This window comes from Pituophis catenifer, unplaced genomic scaffold (genome assembly GCF_029215685.1).
Source record: "Pituophis catenifer annectens isolate HBS135680 unplaced genomic scaffold, rPitCat1.0.hap2 SCAF_2, whole genome shotgun sequence".
NCBI classification, from domain to species: domain Eukaryota; kingdom Metazoa; phylum Chordata; class Lepidosauria; order Squamata; family Colubridae; genus Pituophis; species Pituophis catenifer.
This window is the reverse complement of record NW_027256882.1, coordinates 158,280,398-158,301,716: the sequence shown is the minus strand read 5'-3', so window position 1 is coordinate 158,301,716 and position 21,319 is coordinate 158,280,398. Positions and strand designations below refer to the sequence as shown.

General features: G+C 42.9%; 1 protein-coding gene across 3 annotated transcripts; it reads left to right on the top strand.

Annotated features, from left to right (window-relative positions):
- The first annotated feature begins 474 nt into the window (after positions 1-474).
- On the top strand, positions 475-20,267 carry LOC139312795 (17-beta-hydroxysteroid dehydrogenase type 6-like). Of its 3 annotated transcripts, none has more exons than XM_070937889.1 (6): positions 478-518; positions 6,427-6,528; positions 7,045-7,366; positions 11,687-11,945; positions 16,643-16,800; positions 18,607-20,267. In XM_070937889.1, exons 3-6 carry the CDS (start codon positions 7,054-7,056, stop codon positions 18,828-18,830), a joined length of 954 nt encoding a protein of 317 aa, XP_070793990.1. In that variant the 5' UTR covers positions 478-518; positions 6,427-6,528; positions 7,045-7,053; the 3' UTR covers positions 18,831-20,267. The 3 variants fall into 3 exon arrangements, with proteins under 3 accessions (XP_070793989.1, XP_070793990.1, XP_070793991.1); XM_070937890.1 differs by lacking the exon at positions 478-518 and adding an exon at positions 1,364-1,379; XM_070937888.1 differs by lacking the exon at positions 6,427-6,528 and having other exon boundaries at positions 475-518.
- Positions 20,268-21,319: the final 1,052 nt, after the last annotated feature.

The following is a 21,319-nucleotide window of genomic DNA, read 5'->3' as shown; positions in this document are numbered from 1 at the left end:
AGTTTAGTATATACTGTAATCAATTACCCAAAAAAAATGGATATATATATATATATACACACACACAATCCCAGAGTTAAGTAGGTGAGGGGGTTTTCCGTGTGCCAGGTGTCCCGCCTACAGGTAATACCGTACAATAGTGCGGTTTATGGGTCCCGTCAGGGACCTCTGATTGTGCGCAGTTGTTGTGTTTGCGCGCTCCAGGCTTTTTCCGCTCGCCTCCTGCTTTTCCCTACTCTGTTGCATGAATGGAGGCATCTGCTCGCTTGCCTTTATGCCCACCTCCATTTCGTTTCCAAAAAGAAGAGCCTTTCTCTGAAATAAACTTGGTTCCAATTTGCTTGAGACGAAGTTCAAACAAAGGGAGGAGCTGTTGGCGGCCAATGCGATGGCTCCAGTGTCGCTGCCCGCCTTGTGTACCTTGGGGGGAAATGAGTGGTATAAGTGGGGAGAGGTCCTAAGAAAAGCCGTCGCTGCCTCCAACGACCATCTAAAGCTGCGACTTAAATCAACTGCAGGTGAGTCACACGGACCCTGGCCAGTGGGATACAGCAAATCCAGCTCGCCAGAAAGCAGGACGTTATTTATTTTACACTTTGGGGAGATGCAATCCCGTCGTAGGTGGAGAAAAGCCTCGGGCGGGGAATTTCTGTTTGCGAGGATGGAGGGACAAAGTGGGTATGCACGTATCTGTGTATTACTGGGATTTCTCTGCCATTCCAGCCTATCTAACTATTTATTTATTTTATTTAGTTTCTCAAATATGTACGAGATAACGGGTATAAGTATATGAGCTCGTGAAATGAGTACAAATAAATAAGGACGGTAGACACGCTGGTGCGCTTATGCACGCCCCCTTACAACTAGCTCTAGGGTGGAAGGAGAATCCATCAGGTGGTAACCAGTGGTGAAATCCAAATGCTTTTACTACCGGTTCTGTGGGCATGTCTTGGCGGGCGTGGCAGGGGAAGGATACTGTAAAATCTCCATTCCCATTCCACTCCAGGGGAAGAATAATGCAAGATCCCCATTCTCTCCCCACTCCAGGGGGAGGATAATGCAAAATCTCCATTCCCACCCTATTCCTGGGGGAAGGATATTGCAAAATCTCCATTCCCACCCCACTCTGGGACCAGCCAGAGGTGGTATTTGCCGGTTCTCCGAACTGCTCAAAATTTCCACTACCGGTTCTTCAGAACCTGCTGGATTTCACCTCGGTGGTAACGTATTTCGATCTCCGCTCTAGAAATGTAAAAGGAAAGTGGATAGTGAACGCAAACCCAGGGAGACTAAATAGAAGGACAGGACAGGCAAGAGAAGAACGAATTGTCAGCGTTTGTCTCTTAGAAACTGTGCACCAAAATGTTATTTTAACGAAGGTACACAATGTTCCGAAAACTTATTCAGATCTAGCTGTTTGAGAAGCTTTGGGAAGATGTTTATTTTCAGATGCAGAGCTACAGATCTTGTTGGTGATGAATTTATTGCAGGATGTATATATGTATTATTTGGGTCTGTATTGCTGCAATATTGTAAATCGCTTTGGATCGGCTAGTTTGAAATGTTGCCTTTAATACATTGAATATGTCCCACCCCCAAAAATATGAATCTTAAGGAGAGTGTATGTATGTTGGTTTGTATCAAATGTATAGGATCACCCATCATACAAGAAGTGACTCTGGGCAACATACCACGAAAAAAAGTATAAAAACAAGACAGAAAGTTGAATAAAGAGATGGATTTATCTGAAAAATATGAGTGCTGAAGAAATGTACTTGTAACAGTAGTCTTGGACTTTGGTTTTTTTATTCAAAACAATAGTTCACTGAGATTTTGATGGAACAGCTTAGTGACTACTGGTAAATACTGATTGCATCCTGTAGTGACATGGACCAAATTTAAATTATCCACACATTTCTACTAAGCTTCTTCTTTCAAAGCTATATTGCCAGCTTTAGAAGGGGCAGAGAGGGACAGTTTTTACTAAATTTTTACACTTTTAAAAAATCGTTTTTCCATGAACTGAAAATATTAATGGAAAATTAATTAGCTATCCAGGACCCTGGCTTAGAAACATCACTGTGAAAAAGTCTGTGAAATTTTAATGTCATCTTTTTTTTCTGGAAATCCCTCTTGGAGTGAAATATTGCTGGTGAAAAGACCATCAGCCTGAATGACATTGGGGTGAAAGTGTTGAAGGAGAATTGGGAAAGTGGTTCAAATCTATACATTTGCTGAATGTGGATAGTCTTGTACAGGTGGTCCTGAACGTATGATCACAATTGAGCCCAAAATTTATGTTGCTAAGTGAGACATTTGTTAAGTAAGTTTTGCCCCATTTTATCACCTTTCTTGCCACAGTTGTTAAGTGCATCACTGCTATTGTTAAGTTAGTACATGGTTGTAAAGTGAATCTAGCTTCCCCATTGACTTTGCTATTGAATGACTGTTTAACACTCAGCCATTTCATCTGAACAAACTTTGGAGGGACCGGAATGAGAGGAGGACAACCCTTCTGGTTCTCTTAGATTTCGGGGCGGTTCAATACCACCAACCGTGGTGTCCTCCTGGACCAAAACTAGGAAAGAGAGGTGGAAAGAGACATTACATTACTATTCAGTAGTTCTCCTCCTTCCTAAAAAGGTGGTTTCAAATAGGGAATAGAGAACTACCTAGAAAGTTCTTTTTTGTGGAGAACCTCAAAGCTTTGTCCAGTTTTTTTTTTGTTTTTTTTTAACATCCCGATAGGGAAGGTCATTTATCAGCATGGGTTCTGGCATCCTAAGTATGCTAATGTTACACAATTGTACAGCTTGACCTCAGACAAATAGGTAATGCTGTTATCCAGTGCCTGATGACTGTCAAGGTCTGAAAGGTGAGGAACCAGCTCAGACCGAATCACACTTCCAGGTATGATTCAAGGTGCTGGTTGCCAGTTTTAAATCCCTAGGTGGATATCCAGTTGTCTAGTATCAATTTTACTAATAATATAAAATACAAATGAAAATAAATATAATGGAGAAAGGGGAAAGAGGAAGAAAGGGGGAAGAAAAGTGTTAAGTATAAAAATTTCAAAAGAAAAACAAGAAAGTCCAGTTGCCTCTTGAAAAAGCACCTTTGGGACAACCATGACCTGGATGTCTGAGAATCTCTACAGGCTGTAAGTATAAAAGCATCGTCCTTAAAGGCCTTCAAAACATCCTAAGCAAACCAAAAGACCCAGCAACCCCAGAAGAAAAAACAGGAGTCATGTACAACATACAATGTAAGAACTGAAACAACCACTAAGTAGGACCAACAGGCAGAAGACTGGCAGAACGCATCCATGAACACCAACTAGCAGTCAGAAGACATGACAAAAATTCTTTCATTTCACAACCTATAGACCTGTGATGGCGAACCTATGGCACATGTGCCACAGGTGGCACGCGGAGCCATATCAGTGGGCACGTGAGCTCAGCTCCAGCGCCCATGCCTGCGCCAGCCAACTGATTTTTGGGCCTTCCGGTCCCACCGGAAGTCAGCAAATGGGCTGTTTCCGGCCTCTGGAGCGGGGTGGGGAAAGGGGTTTATGCCCTCCCCAGGCTCCTAGAAAGCCTCTGGAGCTTGGAGAAGGCAAAAAAATGGGCCTACCGGACCCACCGGGCCATCACGTGCCAAAAATGGGGGAAGCGCAGGGGTGTCGCACACACATGTGCAGGGGGTAGGGCGCATAGAATTATGGGTGTGGGCACATGTGCACGCAACTCCCCTGCGCTCCCCCCACTTTTGGCACACGATGGCAAAAAGGTTAGCCATCATTGCTATAGACAGATCTAACCATAGTTTCAATTGGGAAAATGTGACAGTCTTGGACCAGGCCAAGTCTAAAAATGCCAGGGAATTTTTAGAAACCTGGCACTCTGACAAATCAGCCATCAATAGACACATAGATATTAACATCATCTATAGACTATGCAAAAGAGACAATCAACCAGCCCAAAAGAGAAAAAGACTCCAGCACCTCTCCACCAGTAATCAGCACCCAGATCAGCGTAGATTATCTCCAAGGTTAACTTCAGACCAACAGTCAAGTAAACAATATCCCAGTCAAGAATCTGCCAAAAAGCCATCAGTAAACAACCCAACCAAAGAATCTCTCAGATGGCCCCACACACACAGACAAATAAGTCACCAGAATATAAACTGACAGCAAACAGCACTCCTCACTAGCACTGAGGATGTTACCTAGTTAGGGTCGTGAAACGCCTGCAAGAAAACAAGCAAGCTCAGAGAAGATCCCTCAAAAGCATCGACCCCCAACTTTTTTCAGTGCAGCAAAGTACAACATAAAATTAGAGCCTCAGTTATTTGCTTAGGAAATACTAACAGACTCTATTAATCAGTAAAACCCAACGTCAAGAGTTCACTTTTTCTATATCGAGCACAAAGTCCAGAAGCTGTTTCCAAGTAGGAACAATGTTGAATATGTTCTTTCCTCAATTAAAGCAGTCAATTGTGACTATCCAGATATTTAGACGGCCATCTTTCCCTGTTTTTATTTTATCATTTCATCAGAAAAAATCAGCTCCTTCCAGATCCTGTCTGTAAAAGACAGTCTTAGGATCCGGCAGATATCCAGTGTGTCCCTTCCCTCCTGGATTTCAGGAGAGGCATTAAGACCTGGGTGTGCCATCTAATGCAGGAAGAAGGTCTGTTTTGAGTGAAGGTTAGAATTCAGCAGGCACATTATTTTGTACATTTGTTATTTTCATACCAATTTTGTTTATATTATGAAGTAGTTTATGAGTTTATTTTTGAAGGGGATTGCTTTTTATTTTATGCTAATCTTGACTATTAAGTCACCTAGAGCCTTCAGACATAGGCAGCATATAAATTAACAAAAAAATAATGTGGTGATTGTGAAGAGGAAAGTGGAAAAAAGCTTTTACACCAAAGGAGAGAAATATTAAATTAACCCCATGGACATTTCCAGCAGAGTAGCTGAATTTCTAAGATAAATGAGCACCCTCTCTAATGAAGTTTCTTTGGAAGACTGCCTCTGATCCTTCAAACGCTGTCCAATAAGTAGAGAAATGTGGGATAAAATACCAGTACTCATAATATCAGTTGTCTTCCCAACAAATCAAATGATCAATATCTGCTCCAAATGTTTTTTGTCTCTTGTGCTTCTCTCTTATCCAGATGAAGTTTGGATGGAAATCAGATTTTTCAATCCTTGTATATTTCTCTTTTTTAATTCAAAACTTCAAATTCAATACAAAAAAACAAAGAAAGGGGAGATTAAGGAGTGCAAGCAACAGTAACATAAAAAAAAGCTTTAAGAATAAAGGAACTTCTGACTTTCTTCTATATAGATAGAAACCAGGGTGGCTTTGATTTAAATTGAGTCGATTTAAATCATGATTTAAATCACTTGTAAAAAGACTTGATTTAAATCAACTCGATTTAAATCATAATTTTTAAAGAGCAACTGTCATCTCTGCTACTCCTTTGACCCGCTGTTGACTCACCGATAGTCCCAGTGTTGCAGAATATACAGCCTTGTGCTAATAACTAAGCTCTATTTCATGCTGAATAAACTAAATTATTTATGTATCTTAAATAGAAAACTATCTTACGATAGATTTTTACCCCAAAAGTTTTTTATTAAAATAAATTCAATAAAAATAAAAAAAAATCTGATTTAAATAAAAAAATCCAACTTAAATCAAAAAAATCCATTTCTTTTTAATTTTAAAAAAAAAATCATTGATTTTTATCCACCCTGATAGAAACTATAAATTAATGTCCCTTTGATCTACGGTAGAATGAACTACAACAAACACTACTTCTATCATCATCAACATACCTAATCAACAAAACCCAAAGTTAAAATCTTATTTTCAGTTTCAATCAAAAAATCCAAGAGTAGTTTTGAATGGAAACAAAACTAGAAAGTGTTATTTCTTTAATCAGTCAATTTTGCCATGTCTGCTAACATCCTTGCATATTTCTTAATAAATTATATTTGAATTAAATATTACATTTAATTCAAATATAATGAATATCTCAGCATTTAATCGTAGTTGAGCTAATCACATAATCTCTTTCCAAGACAATTGTATTATGAACTTTTTTAGGACAATGCACAGCTAAATCATTTCTCAGTATTTGTTTAACAAACCTAACACTTCCTGCTAAATTCAAATCCCCAAAATTGTTTAATCCAATCCTTGCTCCAGAGAACAGAGGGCAGGGCAGGGATTCCTGACTTTCTGCCTGTTCCCCTGAAATTAAGCCATAGTGCAAATGTACTCTGACACAAACATATTTTTTTATTCCCTTTTGCCATCTTGTTGCCTCCAGCCCTGTCTGCAAGAATGAGAAGGTCTTAAGTTGCCCAGAGCTATCTTGTGTTAAGTTGTATTTTCCCCTTTATTCAAGGGCAGTCTCAACGGGCATAAAATCCACTCAGCATTTCCTTGAAGGGTGATGCTAGGAATTGATCCAGGAGATGGAAAATAGCATAGCAAAACAGAGGAGGAGGTAAATTTTGTGTTAGTAAAATTTTGTGCTGACTTAAGGACTTAATGGCTGTAAGGTTTTGTGCATGCACAGAGGGTCTGTACGTGCCCGCTCGCTTTGCTCGTGCGGGCGGCACATGCACTTCTGAACCAGTAAGGAAGGTAAGTAGATTTCACCCCTGCCTTGGATTCAGGTAGTCCTCAATTTGCAATTATTCATTTAGTGTTACAGTGGCGCTAAAAAAAAGGTTAGTTCATCAATGGGAAAAGGTCTTTAATCTTCCCACCAGAAAGAGCAACTAACCAATGATTTCCAAAGGGAAATTCTGTGCCCTCCCAAGCTTGCAAGATACATCTCTCCCAGTGGTGGGATTCAAGTAATTTAACAATCAGTTCTCTGCCCTAATGATTTCTTCCAACAACCAATTTGCCAAACTTCAGAAAGTTAACAACCGGTTCTCCCGAAGTGGTGCGAACCAGCTGAATCCCACCACTGATCTCTCCCTATTCATTCATAATGTTTGCTTCTTCCTGGTAGGTTTCAGCTATGTGGCTCTACCTAGCCATCCTGGTGGGACTTTACTTCCTTCGTCGATGGTACCGAGAGAGACAGACAGTGGAGAAACTGACAGATAAATATGTCTTCATTACCGGCTGTGATTCTGGCTTTGGGAACCAGCTAGCCAAGCAGTTGGACTCTCGGGGTCTGCGGGTGTTGGCCGCTTGTCTCACAGAGAAGGGAGCACAGCAACTGGAGAGACTCACATCGGACCGGTTGAAAACCACCCTGCTGGATGTCACCAGCACTGAGAGTGTTGCAGCAGCAACTGAATGGGTGAAAACATGTGTAGGGAACAAAGGTAACCAACTCCTTCTATTTATATCCGTGCTCTGGCCATACTTACTGTATGTATTAGATGGAGGGACTTGGGTACAGGTAGTCCTCAATCTACAATTGTTCAAAGTTACAATGGCACTGAAAAAGCAACTTACAATTGGTCCTTGCACTTATGACCATTGCCGCATACCCACAGTAACATGATACAAAATCTGGGTACCTGACAACTGGAGTCTATTTATGACTGTTGCAGTGTCCCAGAGTCACACGATTGTCATTTGTGACAAGCTTCCAACAAGCAAAAGACAATGGAGGAAGTTGGATTCGCTCAACGACTACGTGATTCACTTGACTGCATAAAAGATTATAAAATCAGGCATGACTTGCTTAACAACCACCTTGCTTAGCAATGGAAAATGTGGTCGTACATCGAGGACTGCCTACACTTAATTTCAAATATTAGCTGCTAGGATAAAGTGTTTTATGTCTTTGGCAGCGAGTAAATTTTCCATGAGTATCCAGCATTGTCACAATTAAAATAACAAACAAAGGGAGCTAAAGGGAAGACGGACTTTTCCCTTATTTAATTTTCCTTGAAAAGCAGCTGTTGGGAAATTCTACCTTAATCTAAACAGTTTTGGAGAACGGAAGTAAGCCATTTATCTCACCAGTGCAATATTTTCATCCTCCATAATTCTCCAAAGATGTTTTAGTCAGTGGAGGGTCAACACATACTGTGCTGCTCCACTCACTCACACTCGCACGTTAGTGGGGTTTATGGAGGGTTTTGTCTTCCCCCAGCAGTTCTCTTCACCCAGCTTTAAAACTGTCCCAACCGAAGCCAGCTACAAACAATCCCAGATTAATTCCCCAGACAATGGCCAATTAGTCCATAATACAAACAGCAAGCTGTTCAAACAGTGAGTCCAATAAACGAACATAATCCCCCCCCCAGGCAAAACTTGAAGTACATCCACATTAGCTCACGGGTTATAGTAATTCAGAGTCTCAGGAAATACAAACGAGCACACAGCCACGACCCACGCACATTGCTTCCAGCAACGCCTCCCTCTGCCTGCTAAATCGGGTGAAATGTAAAATTCGTTACTACCGGTTCTGTGGGCGTGGCTTGGGGGGGTAATGCGACTGGGTGGGTGTGGTCAACTTTTTTTAAAAAAAAAACTTTTCAAAGCATTTTTTTCTAATGCTTTGAAAAGCCTCTCTGCCGATCAGGAACTCATCTGGGATTGTCAGAGAGGCTCTTTAAAAAATGCCTCTCTGCCGATTAGGGAACTCAGCTGGGATCGTCAGAGACTTTTCAAAGCATTTTTTAACCATCTCTTCGGCCAAGAGGTTGCAGAAAAAATGCTTTGAAAAGCCTCTGATGATCCCAGCTGAGCCGCGCGATCATCAGAGCCTTTTTTTTTTACTTTTAAAAGCATTTTTTCATTGGAAGGGGTTGTAGAAAAAATGCTTTTGAAAGTAAAAAAAAAAAGCCTCTGATTATCGTGCGGCTTAGCTGGGCATGGTGGGGGGGGGGCCACAGGGATTTTTGCTACCGGTTCTCTGAACCACCCGCCGCCATCGCTACCGGATCGGGCGATCCGGTCCGAACCAGGAGCATTTCACCCCTGTGCTAAATAGTTCCCGGTGCAGCCCATCAAATGGGGTGGGGCCTTTTCCGCAGCAGTCTGGCAGACCTCCATTTCTCTGCCCTGCGTGCTCTGAAATTTACCACGGCCAGCAGCTCCTCCCCCTCTTCTTCACTGGCCTGCAAGCTGTCCCCAGCCAAAGCCAGTTCTCTGGCATTTCAGAGTCAGTAATTCCTGATGTGCCAGGAATGATCTCATTCTCCCTCGAGCCAGCCTCTAAGGAAGTGCTGGAGAAGGAGTCCCAAGGAGACATCACACTTGCATCAGATAGACACTCAATGATATTTAAAACAAAGCCTTTGATCCTGTGACTCCCGAAAGCGATATTTAAAACAATAAAGAGTTTGATCCTGTGACTCCCGAAAGCATGGACAGGATACTGAGCAGACTGAGTGCGGCCACATGTTTATTGGACCCGTGTCCCTCCTGGTTGGTACTGGCCTCCCGGGAGGTGACGCGAGGCTGGCTCCAGGGGATTATAAATGCTTCTTTGAGTGAGGGTGTCTTTCCCGCCGCTTTGAAAGAGGCGGTGGTCAGGCCCCTCCTCAAGAAGCCCTCCCTGGACCCGGCTGTGTTAGCAAATTATCGTCCTGTCTCCAACCTTCGCTTTGTTGCGAAGGTTGTTGAGAGTGTGGTTGCACAACAGCTGCCTCAGTACCTGGATGAATCGACTTATCTAGATCCGTTCCAGTCGGGCTTCAGGCCCGGGTACAGTACAGAGACGGCATTGGTCGCATTGGTTGATGATCTCTGGAGGGCTCGGGACAGGGGTTGCTCCTCTGTCCTGGTCCTATTAGACCTCTCAGCGGCTTTTGATACCATCGACCATGGTATCATGCTGCACCGGTTGGAAGGGGTGGGGGTGGGGGGCACTGTTTTACAGTGGTTCTCCTCCTTTCTCTCCGACCGGTCGCAGTCTGTGTTGACAGGGGGGCAGAGGTCGACCCCGAAGCCCCTTGTATGTGGGGTGCCGCAAGGATCGGTCCTCTCGCCCCTTCTGTTCAACATTTATGTGAAGCCGCTGGGTGAGATCATCCGTGGTTTTGGGGTGAAGTACTATCAGTATGCTGATGACACCCAGCTGTACATCTCCACCCCAGACCACCCCAATGATGCCCTCGAGGTGATGTCCCGGTGCCTGGAGGCCGTACGGATCTGGATGGGGAGGAACAGACTCAGGCTCAATCCACCCAAGACCGAGTGGCTGTGGTTTCTGACATCCTGATATAGTCAGTTGGCGCCATCTCTGACTATTGGGGGCAAGTCGTTGGCCCCCACAGATAGGGTTCGCAACTTGGGCGTCCTCCTGGACTCGCAGCTGTCTTTAGAAGAGCATATGGCGGCCATGGCCAGGAGGACTTTTTATCAGGTTCGCCTGATTCGCCAGCTGCGTCCCTTTCTGGATCGGGACTCATTACGCACGGTCACTCACGCCCTTGTCACCTCACACCTGGATTATTGCAATGCTCTCTACATGGGGCTCCCCTTGAGGAGCACCCGGAGGCTCCGATTGGTCCAGAATGTGGCCGCGCGGGTGGTGACGGGAGCGATGTGGCGCTCCCATGTGACCCCCCCCTCCTGCGCGAGCTGCACTGGCTCCCAGTGGTCTTCCGGGTGCGCTTCAAGGTTTTGGTTACCACCTTTAGAGCGCTCCATGGCTCAGGACCAGGGTACTTACGAGACCGTCTTCTGCCACCAGTAGCCTCTCACCGACCAGTTCGCTCCCATAGAGAGGGGCTCCTCAGGGTGCCGTCGGCCAAACAATGTCGACTGGCAGCCCCCAGGGGGAGAGCCTTCTCTGTGGGGGCACCTGCCATCTGGAACGAGCTCCCCCCGGAGATACGGAGGATCCAAGACTTACGCATCTTCCACCGCGCCCTAAAAACGTTTTTATTCCAACAGGCTGGTCTGGCCTAACTCTCCCTTTTAAATTGGCTTTTAAATTGGCTTTTAAATGTTTTTTAGATAAATTGGATGTTTTTAATTTGTTTTTTGAGCCTAAATTATTTAATCTGTTTTTAATAGTTTTTTTAACTTTTGTATGTCTCTGTATTTTATTTTGGCTGTTCACCGCCCTGAGTCCTTCGGGAGTAGGGCGGTATACAAATATGATAATTAATTAATTAATTGCTTGCTTAAATAATTGCTTGCTTAAATAATTAATTAAGCAAGCAAGCAAGCAAGCAAGCAAGCCTGCTTCATGACACTTGTACAAATTTAATGATGCAACATGTAACCTTTGTCATTCCTCTGATGTTGTCACGGCATAAGTGTCATCACTTCCCTCCCTTTTTGTTTTGGGGAAATGGGCCATTTTGGTTGTGACAACGAATATTTCATACAACCCTTAAAGCAGTGGTAATAGCAAAGCAATAGCACTTAGACTTATATACCACTTCACAGTGCTTTACAGCGCTCTCTAAGCAGTTTACAGAGTCAGCCGATTGCCCCCAACAATCTGGGTCCTCATTTTACTGACCTCGGAAGAATGTAAGGCTGAGTCAACCTTGAGCTTGGTGAAATTTGATCTGCCAAACTGCTGGCAGCTGGTGATCAGCAGAAGTAGCCTGCAGTACTGCACTCTAACCACTGCACCACTGCGGCTCTTATCTAATGCTCCAGTTCTGAACATAAGTGGGGATCTAGAATGACAGGGACATCATGACCATGTATTCTTTCTCCTTACTCAGGGCTCTGGGGCTTGGTAAACAATGCAGGTAAAAGTGCACCCGTAGCTCACAATGAATGGCTGAGAAAGGAGGACTTCGCCGAAGTGCTGGATGTCAACTTGCTTGGGCTGATTGACGTGACGTTGCAGATGTTGCCCCTGGTGAGGAGAGCCAGAGGGAGAGTGGTCAATGTAAGCAGTGTGATGGGAAGATTAGCATGCTTTGGAGGAGGGTATTGCCTATCCAAGTATGGTGTGGAAGCCTTCTCAGATGTTTTGAGGTAAGCTTTAACTTTCTCTTTTGATTAGTTGAAGTGCATAGATCTCTTTTCAGCTCCATTTGAAAGATGATGTCAGGGTTCCAAGTAACACCCCCAACGAAAGAAAACTCCGAGGCTTGGATTTCCTCAAAGTTACTTTTTATTAGAGAAGTCATATTGGCACATCTGGGAAAACCCAAATCTGAAAGTTTCCAGGTTTTCCCCACCCAAGTGAAAGTTCAAGTCCCTGCTCAGCACCCTCATGTCTATCACATAGTCCAATCATTCACCGTCCAAACTGAAGACACCTCCTAGTCTTCCGACTCCAGGTGCCAGGGCAATGCGTCCTTGACTCTCTGAGAAAGGAATGTTATTTTGACTACATATTATCTACACTCTATGCAATCCCCCCTCCCATTTTTCCACAGAAGAAGATGTGGCAGGCCTGAAGGCCCAAACATAAAAGACGGCTTCCAGGTCTGACAGAAGTAGATGCACAGATTCCGATAGTCTGAGCTACAATGATTTCTGTAAAATATGGTTGTGTCTGTTAAGGATTGTCTCAAAGATCTGAACATGTACTTACTTTGCTTGAGATCAAAGTGGTGCTGGAGGAACAATCTTTTGGTAGGCGGGCAATATCCAAGTTGCAATAGCAATAGCACTTAGACTTATACACCACTTCATAGGGCTTTACAGCCCTCTCTAAGTGGTTTACAATAGTAAATAAGAACAATTTAAAAATAAATGGAGGAATAGGGGAAACAGGAATGAACAAGTTGTCTAGGCATAGCTGAGCCCTCAACATTGGAATAGTGTGCTGTCCAAATAGTAGTAAATGGGACCAGTAGAAAAATTAGATGTGTTTTTACTTTATTTATTTTAAAGCTAATTAAAATGAAATGTGGAAATAAAGACTATTCGGACATGCCTTTAGCATTTTTGCCTGTTATATCAAAATTATAATTTAGCACTTGATTTGGGAAACTTCCTGGGACCACAGTTAAGAGTTTCATAGGTCCTTACCTTCTGCACTTTTGCCCTAAACCTTACTTTGCATGCTGTGGTTTGTTGAATAAGTTATAATTTAACATGCTAAAATCATAAAATATTTATTTTAAACAGATATAGCTTGGTTCATGGAACATGCTGAGCCAAAAAACAAAATAAGCTATATTATCTGATCAATTAAATGCAAGGAGATAATTTGAATTTTAAGTCTAGATGCTACCACATAGTGGTCATTCTGATTTGTACAATCTGGAGCTATTAGCCCTATTCTTGGAGGTCTTTCTATTTTGGTTGTGCTGGTTGAAAACCAAAATAAATTATGACAAGCTTTAAATGAGGTTCTAGGGATCAAGACCTCCAGGAGGAAAGGAAATACACTTATACAGAGACCATTCTGTTGTGGAAAAGGTTAAACTGAGTACAGGTACCCAATGTACGATCACAATTGAGCCCCAAATTTATGTTGCTAAGTGAGAAATTTGTTAAGTGAATTTTGGCCCATTTTACGACATTTCTTGCCACATTTGTTAAGTGAATCACTGCAGTTGTTAAATTAGTAACACAGTTGTTAAGTGAATCTGATTCCTCATTGACTGCTGGTCAGAAAGTTGTAAAAGGGGATCACACGGCCCTGGGACACTGCAACCGTCATAAATACGAGCCAATTGCCAAGCATTTGAATTTTGATCACGTGACCATGGGGATGCTACAATGGTCATAAATGTGTAAAATGGTAATAAGTCACTTTTTTCAGTGCCATTGTACTGTTGTAAGTCGAGGACTACCTGTATTACTCTATTGCATTGATGTCGTTTTTCATTGTATTCTTATTTATGTTGTGCTTGTGGTATCTTGCCCAAAATCTAACAACTGAGGCAGGTTACAAATATTGTTACATTAATCAATAAAAGCATTTCATCTTGACAATTGTTGCCAATAAAAACACTAACAGAACATCCTGCAAATGCTTTCTGATAGAGGCCCTGTTTTTCATTTCCTCAACCAGCTTTGGAGAGGCTTTGAATATGAAATTCCCTGATGTGACAAGACATTTAATATTAAAATATGCTGACAGCGCTGGCTCCCTCAGCTAAGAAATGGAGATAGGCACTGCCCCCTAGATTCTATGACTGAACAAGGGAAACCTTTACCTTTACCTGTTATTTATAGCCTGTTTAATCAGTTAAATTAAAAGACAGAACGGTAAGTTCTGCTTCCCCATGAAATGTTGGTTTCATATTTATTTATTTATTTGATTTTTATCCCACCTTTATTATTGTTTATAAACAACTCAAGGCAGTAATCATACCTAATACCCTCCCTCCTTCTATTTTCTCCACAACAACAACCCTGTGAGGTGGGACAGACTGAGAAAAACTGACTGGCCCAGATAGTTTTTCATGTCTAAGGCAGGACTAGAACTCACTTAAGCCAGCACCTTAATCACTAGACCAAAATGGCTCTCTTTCTGAAAAGAGGAGCCTTAATGCCTCTACAACTACTCTACAACAATTTTTCACGAAAAAATAGTAATGTCCTTGTCCCATATTAATAAAATGCTGATAGCTTTGATTAAATTCAAGATATTTTTGTTTGTTGCCTTTGAGAAAGGAAGCTGTTTATCAGCTTCAAAATTAATCAATTTCTTTGTTGCCCACTTCCTATTTAAGGTGGCTTTTAAAGTGGTCACATCTTTTTTCTAGCTTACACAGAAGTCTGAAAGATGGCAGGCTTGCTTTAATGAGTAACAGAGAGGGCCTGGCCTTGAGGTTCTTACCATTTTTGTAGTGTTATGAACGCCTAAATAATAGGAAAATAGCAGTGGAGCTCATTGGTTACTGGAGGAATTGTTTGTTTGCTTATTTATTACATTTATATTTTATGAAATTTACAGTATGTATTGCCCATCTCGCTGTCAAGCAGTTCTGGGCAGCTTACAACTTCAATGGAATGAATCATTTTCTGGTAGGGTTGAATTTGAAGAGAAAAATGTTCAATTAGATTCCCATTTTTTGTCTTCATTTTATCTCAATGAATCTATCAACGTCCAATCAGAACATCAATAGATCTTCTTTTTTCACCTCTGCCAGCTAACATTTGTCCCTTCCTGCTATACTATGAAAGCTGGAAAACCCAATTCCTTCTCATTTCCTCCCTCCCAATTGGTAGGAAAGCTGCAGCATTAATCTCATACCCAGAAAGGACACCCACTGCCAAATTGTATGTTAGCTGGCAAAGGATTCCTAAAGAATGCAGATGCCCTTAGCAGATAAAAATGATAGAGGCTTTCTGTCCTTCTATCTATATAGTGAATATAGAAGATGGCCTTGAAGAATAGAGGAAAGGTCTATTAACCTGGCAACAATCGGATAAATGAGCCCAGACCAAAAAACAAACACCGTGTAGATCCAAAGCTACTTTTATTAAAACAGCTGTAGTAACAGAATCTTGCAAGCCTGAATGTGGTTCCCTTCCTCCCTTCTCATTTATCTTCATGTGAATTGGGGTACGAGTTGCTCTCTGAGGTGTTTTGTAAACTCCTTTCTTGGTCTGGCTCAAGCATCGTTTATCTGATCATTGGCTTAGTAACAGGTCTTCCCTCTGTCTTTCAGAGCCATCCTCTGGGCTCACTACAGTTCATGAATTGCAATAATAGTCTTGCAGTGGCCAGGACAGCCTGCTGTTTTTATCTCTGCCTACTCAAGAGTGATAAACTAGGCCCCAGACCCCACCCCTCCTCTACCAGCTCTGAGGAGGCACTCAGAGAGCCTCTCCTCAATATTGAACCCCTGCCACACACACCATAGGCTCATTCCCTCCTTTCCTTCTCTGGCATTGGGTTTCTGCAAATGCTGCATTCCCTTCCTACCTCTTGGAGGAGTCGCGGTGGGGGGGGGCTTCACTTTAATAAGAATTAATATTGGGATGAACAGTAGTCATAAGGAAGACTCTGCTAGCATTCATCATTCCTCTAAGGAACAAATCCACAGAGGCACTGGAGAGGTATACCTAACCACTTTTTTCAAAAGCAGCAGATGACCAATGGAACTCTTCCAGATTTTTTTCAATATGAAAAATGCCGGCTGTATTTTGTCACATGATCATTCCAAGAAGCATCAGTGAATGAAAGGAGAAACTGCAAAGAGATTGGTGTTACTATAAAGCTAGATGCCATTCCTTAATTGTTCCGTATATTTTTAAAAAGGACATGCATTTGCTGTCCAGTCTGGGAAAAGTTACTTTTGGACTCTTTTTTTTTTTCATCCTCACATCTGCCAGACACAAAAAATCCTTTATAGCCTTGGACAGTAGAGTGAAATAAATAAGTAAACAGATATCTTACTCTATCAAACAAATGTATATTTAAACATACATATGGACACAAAACTGATACCAACATGACATATTTTAACTAAAGAGAAAAATAAAAAATCTATAGAAATGTTTATCTTAAATTAAGCAACTTCCCAAAATTTACCAATTTGTTTGAAAGTGCTTTTCCTTTCCCCCTTATTGAAAAAAATATAGAAATTGAGCAAGAAAAGATAATTGTGTTGCAGATTTATTCTATGTTCTGTAATGAGTCTTTGGCTATTTCCTCATATGCAAAAAGTCTACACTTGGAATTTAGCATTCAAAATAGATTTTTGCAGATTTGTATATTCTTCATTCTGCATCTCCTTATTCTTCCTTTTTATTCTATTCAGGCGTGAAATTTCTCCATTTGGAATGAAGGTCAGCATGGTTGAACCTGGTGCTTTCAGTACAGGCATTCTCCAATTTACATTAGAGAGCTTCCAGACTTCATGGAACAAAGCACCCTCTGAAACTAAAGAAATCTATGGACAACTATACTTTGATAACTGTGAGTTGAAATTTGGGCAACTGGGCTCTAGATTGCATATATATTTGGTTGTGGGTGGGTGTACCAAAAATGCAGAACCCACAACAGTTCAAAAAACCATGGAGGACTTGAAAAATATATATTCCATAAAACTAGTTAAGAAGCTCATTATCTATCTTAAATGAGAAAACAAGATAGTAATGCGAAACTTGACTCCATACTGCTAATTATAAGCATTGACATATGTCAGGTCCAAGCCCAGAGATGACAGGGCAAAATCTGAATTCCATCCTTTAATTGCTTACACCTAATGGACAGAATCTTGTCAATTTAATGCTATAAACTTCTAACTCAGGGGTCCCAAACCCCCAGCCTTCAGCCCATTCGGAAGTGGGCCATGTGAGCAGCAGGCGAGTGCATGCATACATGCAGCTCCACTTGCGTGAGCAGAGAACCACCACCACCCTAAGTGGGCCACCATGGCCCGTTCAGAATCAGGCTGCATGAGTGGAGGGCAAGTGTGCACGTGCACAAGCTCCATTTGCCCAAGTGTGCGAGCAGCGGGCACTTGTGCACAAGGCTCCATTTGTGCAAATGGAGATGTATCTGCCGCTCACACAGAACCATCCCCCCACCCATCGGGCTACCAAACTGGAAAGGTTGGGGACCGCTGTTATAATCTACTACCGTGTTTCTCCGAAAATACAACATACCCCGAAAGTAAGTCCTACCTTGATTTTACACATACGCCCAATATAAGGCCTACTCCCCCCTCCAAATAAGCCCTGATTAACACCCTACCCACTCCGGGATGCATGGGCTGGGGCAAGGCGCATGGGTAAAAATTAAGCTAGGGTGAGGATGGGGGGTAGAGCTACCCTACTTACCAGGCTCAAACACCCTGACACCTGCCTTGCCAGCCCACTTTTTTTGTGGCCACTTGTGCGCGCCGTCCCCAATTGCCGTTTCGTTGTCAGAGGCCTTCAGGAAAGGCCTCTGCAGCCAAGATATGGGCTCCGGATTGACATGTGCCTTGCACCCAGCCTCTGTTTCTCCTTCAGAGGCGAAATGGAGGCCAGGGGCAACGTGTGCATCAATCTGGACCTTGTTTCTTGGCTGCAGAGGCCTTTTCGGAAGGCCTCTGATGGCAAAACAAGGCCGGGGGTACCACGCACGTCAATCTGGAGCCCGTTTCTTGGCTGCAAAGGCCTTTCCTGAAGGCCTCTGACAGCGAAACAGAGGATGGGGGCAACTCGCGCAATCGGTGACAAGTAGCTGCAGAAGTGGGCCGGCAGTGGGCTGCTGCTAGGTGGGGTTGTCGGTGCCGCCACTGCAAGGTGAATCAGTGCAAGACACTGCCGCTGAAAATAAGACCTAGTGCCTTTTTTGGTGGCAAAAAAAATTATAAAGCCAGGTCTTATTTTCGGGGAAACATGGTAGCTGTATTGTGAGAGATTCTACGGATGGCTATCTGAACACCACCCCCATCTCCACATCCAGCTCAAGATGCAGTTTCTTAATCTGGCCTGTCTCCAGGAAAGCTCTGTGTTGCCAAAACTTTCCCCCACTACTCTTCCAAATGCACATTCCATCACAACATGTGTGACAGTGATTTATCGTGGTCTTTTACAACCCAACGTTGTCCCCATCTGTTCAGCCAGAACTCTTTTCTTGAGTAACTGCGGGGGGGAAAATGGCACCAGGTCAGGGAATGCTTGGTCAGAGGCTGGCTCTCAAGGAGCAATTGGTTTCTTGAATTATCAAATGGTTCAAGTGGCTAGTAAGTCATTGTAGAATTTACTCTGTCTTTTTTTTTTCTTCATACAGTTTTGAAGTCCTTAAAAATCCTCATGAAAAACAGCAACAAGAACCTCTTCTTGGTCACTGATTGCATAGAACATGCCCTGACCTCCCGCTACCCTCGTGCTCGCTACAGTGGTGGCTTGGATGCCAAACTCTTCTACCTTCCAGTGTCTTACTTGCCCAGCTGGGTATCAGACTTCATAGTGACCTACTCTTGGCCAAAACCAGCACAAGCAGTGTCAGGATGAACCTCCAAACCATAGTTTCCTGTTAAGGGTTTAATATCCTAATACCAGTGGTCCTCGATTTGCAACAGTTCATTTAGTGACTGTTTGAAGTTACAATGGCACTGAAAAATAGTGACTTATGGCCATTTTTCCCACTTAACAGCATCCCCACGGTCACATGATCAAAATTCATACGCTTGGCAACTGGCTCATATTTACGATGGTTGCAACGTGATTCCCTTTTGCAACCTTCTGACAAAATCAATGGGAAAGCCAGATTCCCTTAACAATCGGCGTTACTAACTTAACAATTGCAGTGATTCACTTAATAACTGTGGCAGGAAAGGTCGTAAAATGGGGCAAAATTCACTTATCAACTGTCTCGCATAGCAATGGAAATAGAATAGAATAGAGCTGGAAGGGACCTTGGAAGTCCTCTAGTCCAGCCCCCTGCTCTACCATTTCAATGTTGGACTCAATTGAGGTCATATATCGAGGACTACCTGTATAATGCAGAATAATCAATATCTAGAAAAAGAGCCAATAATATTTCATCAGCTCTGAACTGTTGGGTCATACATCTTAAACTGCCTTGCAACACTAATTGACTTGAGTGGGTCTTGTAGAAATAATAACAAGGTACACTTTGTGCAGCTGTATGACCTGGCCTAGAAAGGCTTATGAATTCTACAGAATCCTAGCAACAATTTCTAGAAAAGCAATAAACCACCGCACATTTCCGATGACATTTTTGATCAGTGCTTTTGTTTGTAAAACTGAATTTAAAGAAAGCTTGGAAAAATAATTTTCTGGAGCAAAATTATATTTGAAATGATAAACCTGAATTGTGCTTTGCATAATATGTTTTAATCCTACCTAGTAGGAATGGCAGCGGAACGTCCGTACTGTATGGGATAAGAATTGGATTTCATCTTGCAATCCTTTTCAAACAACATCGTACAACAAAGCTGGATCCAACAACCATCATCCCCTGTCCATTGGGTGGGCCGATAGGATGGACTGTGTTCTGCCCCAGCTACGGACCCCAAAAAACGCAGCACACACACAGTCCATTCAAACCTTAATTTACATGCCAGTGGCCAAATGCCCAAATCACTATCACATTGGCATGGGGAACACTACAATGGTCATAAGTGTGAGAAGCCATCCAATCATTTTTTTTAGCTCATCATAATTTCAAACAGTTGCTAAATGAATGTAGCTTTCTTAAGAACACCCTGGGACACTTTGGCATGTGGCAATACTTTGGAAGGCTATGAAGACGGTGCTGTTGCTCCCGTTTGATGTGGAAAGCCCCAATTAGGAAAGCAGTAATTATGGGGTTTTAATTTTGGGTTTTAACTCAGGTAGGAATTACATTTTTATCACTGTAAGATGCTTAAGATTCTTGCAAAAGTAGGCAGTATACAAATGACTATAAACATATTACTGTTGGAAGCCATCTTGTATTATGTACTGGTAGTGATCCAATGTCTTATTTGCACAACACACAAGACATACTACTGTTGCTTAATTTAGCATGTTTTACAAATTAACCCTAGGTTTTGTTTCAGTCTAATCTGCCTGATACGTTTCCTATTTAAAGCATTAGTATAAAACTCTTCATTATAGTCTACAAGTTTAAGTCATAAAAGAACCCTTTCATACTTGAGTCCCAACGTAAAGACTCTTCTCTTTCCTCCTGGCCAGATCCGCCGCCTGAAACATGGTACACTTTTTTTTTGTCTCTGCACACACCCCATGTTTGGAATCGGGAAGGGGATCGCGGGTTCGGCCGGCAGACCCGCGATCCCCTTCCCGATTCCAAACATGGGGTGTGTGCAGAGACAAAAAAAAAGTACCGTGTTTCAGGCAGCGGATCTGGCCAGGAGGAAAGAAGTTGAGTTGCTGAGAAGGAGAACGGGGGCGCGTGGCTCTGCAATGTGCAGAAAAACACTTAGGTGTCAGTGCTACAATCTCCCTGAATCCAAAGCACTTCCCAGTTCCCTGCTGCACATTGCAGGGGAACTGGCCGCCACCTGAAGCGCGACTCTTGAGGTTTGCATTTTGGAATCCGGGCAGCGATGGCTGGAAAGGAGGAACGTTTCCCTTTAGGGGCTCCCATTCAGCTCGGCTTGGCTTCTGGGCTCAGAGAGGGTTAGGCAGCGGCAGCGGCTCCTCACATTGCCAGAGGGGTGACCAGCCGCAAATCGTGGCACCCGCCTTGTTCCCCAAAGCTGCTGGGCAGATTCCCCCCCACACACACTGTCCCGAAGAGGGAGAGTTGTTCCTCAGGCTGTGCTCTGTCCCTCCCCCCAGAGCATGCAAGGGGTCTCTTTGGGGGAAAGCGAGTAGTCCCTGCACCTCTCGCTTGCAGGAGGAAGAGGAGGGCGGCGCCACCTTAAATGCTGGTAGGCAGAGGTAAAAAGTTTTTTCCTTGTTTTCCTCCCCCAAAATTAAGGTGTGTCTTATACTCCGGTGCGTCTTATACACCGAAAAATACGGTAAAT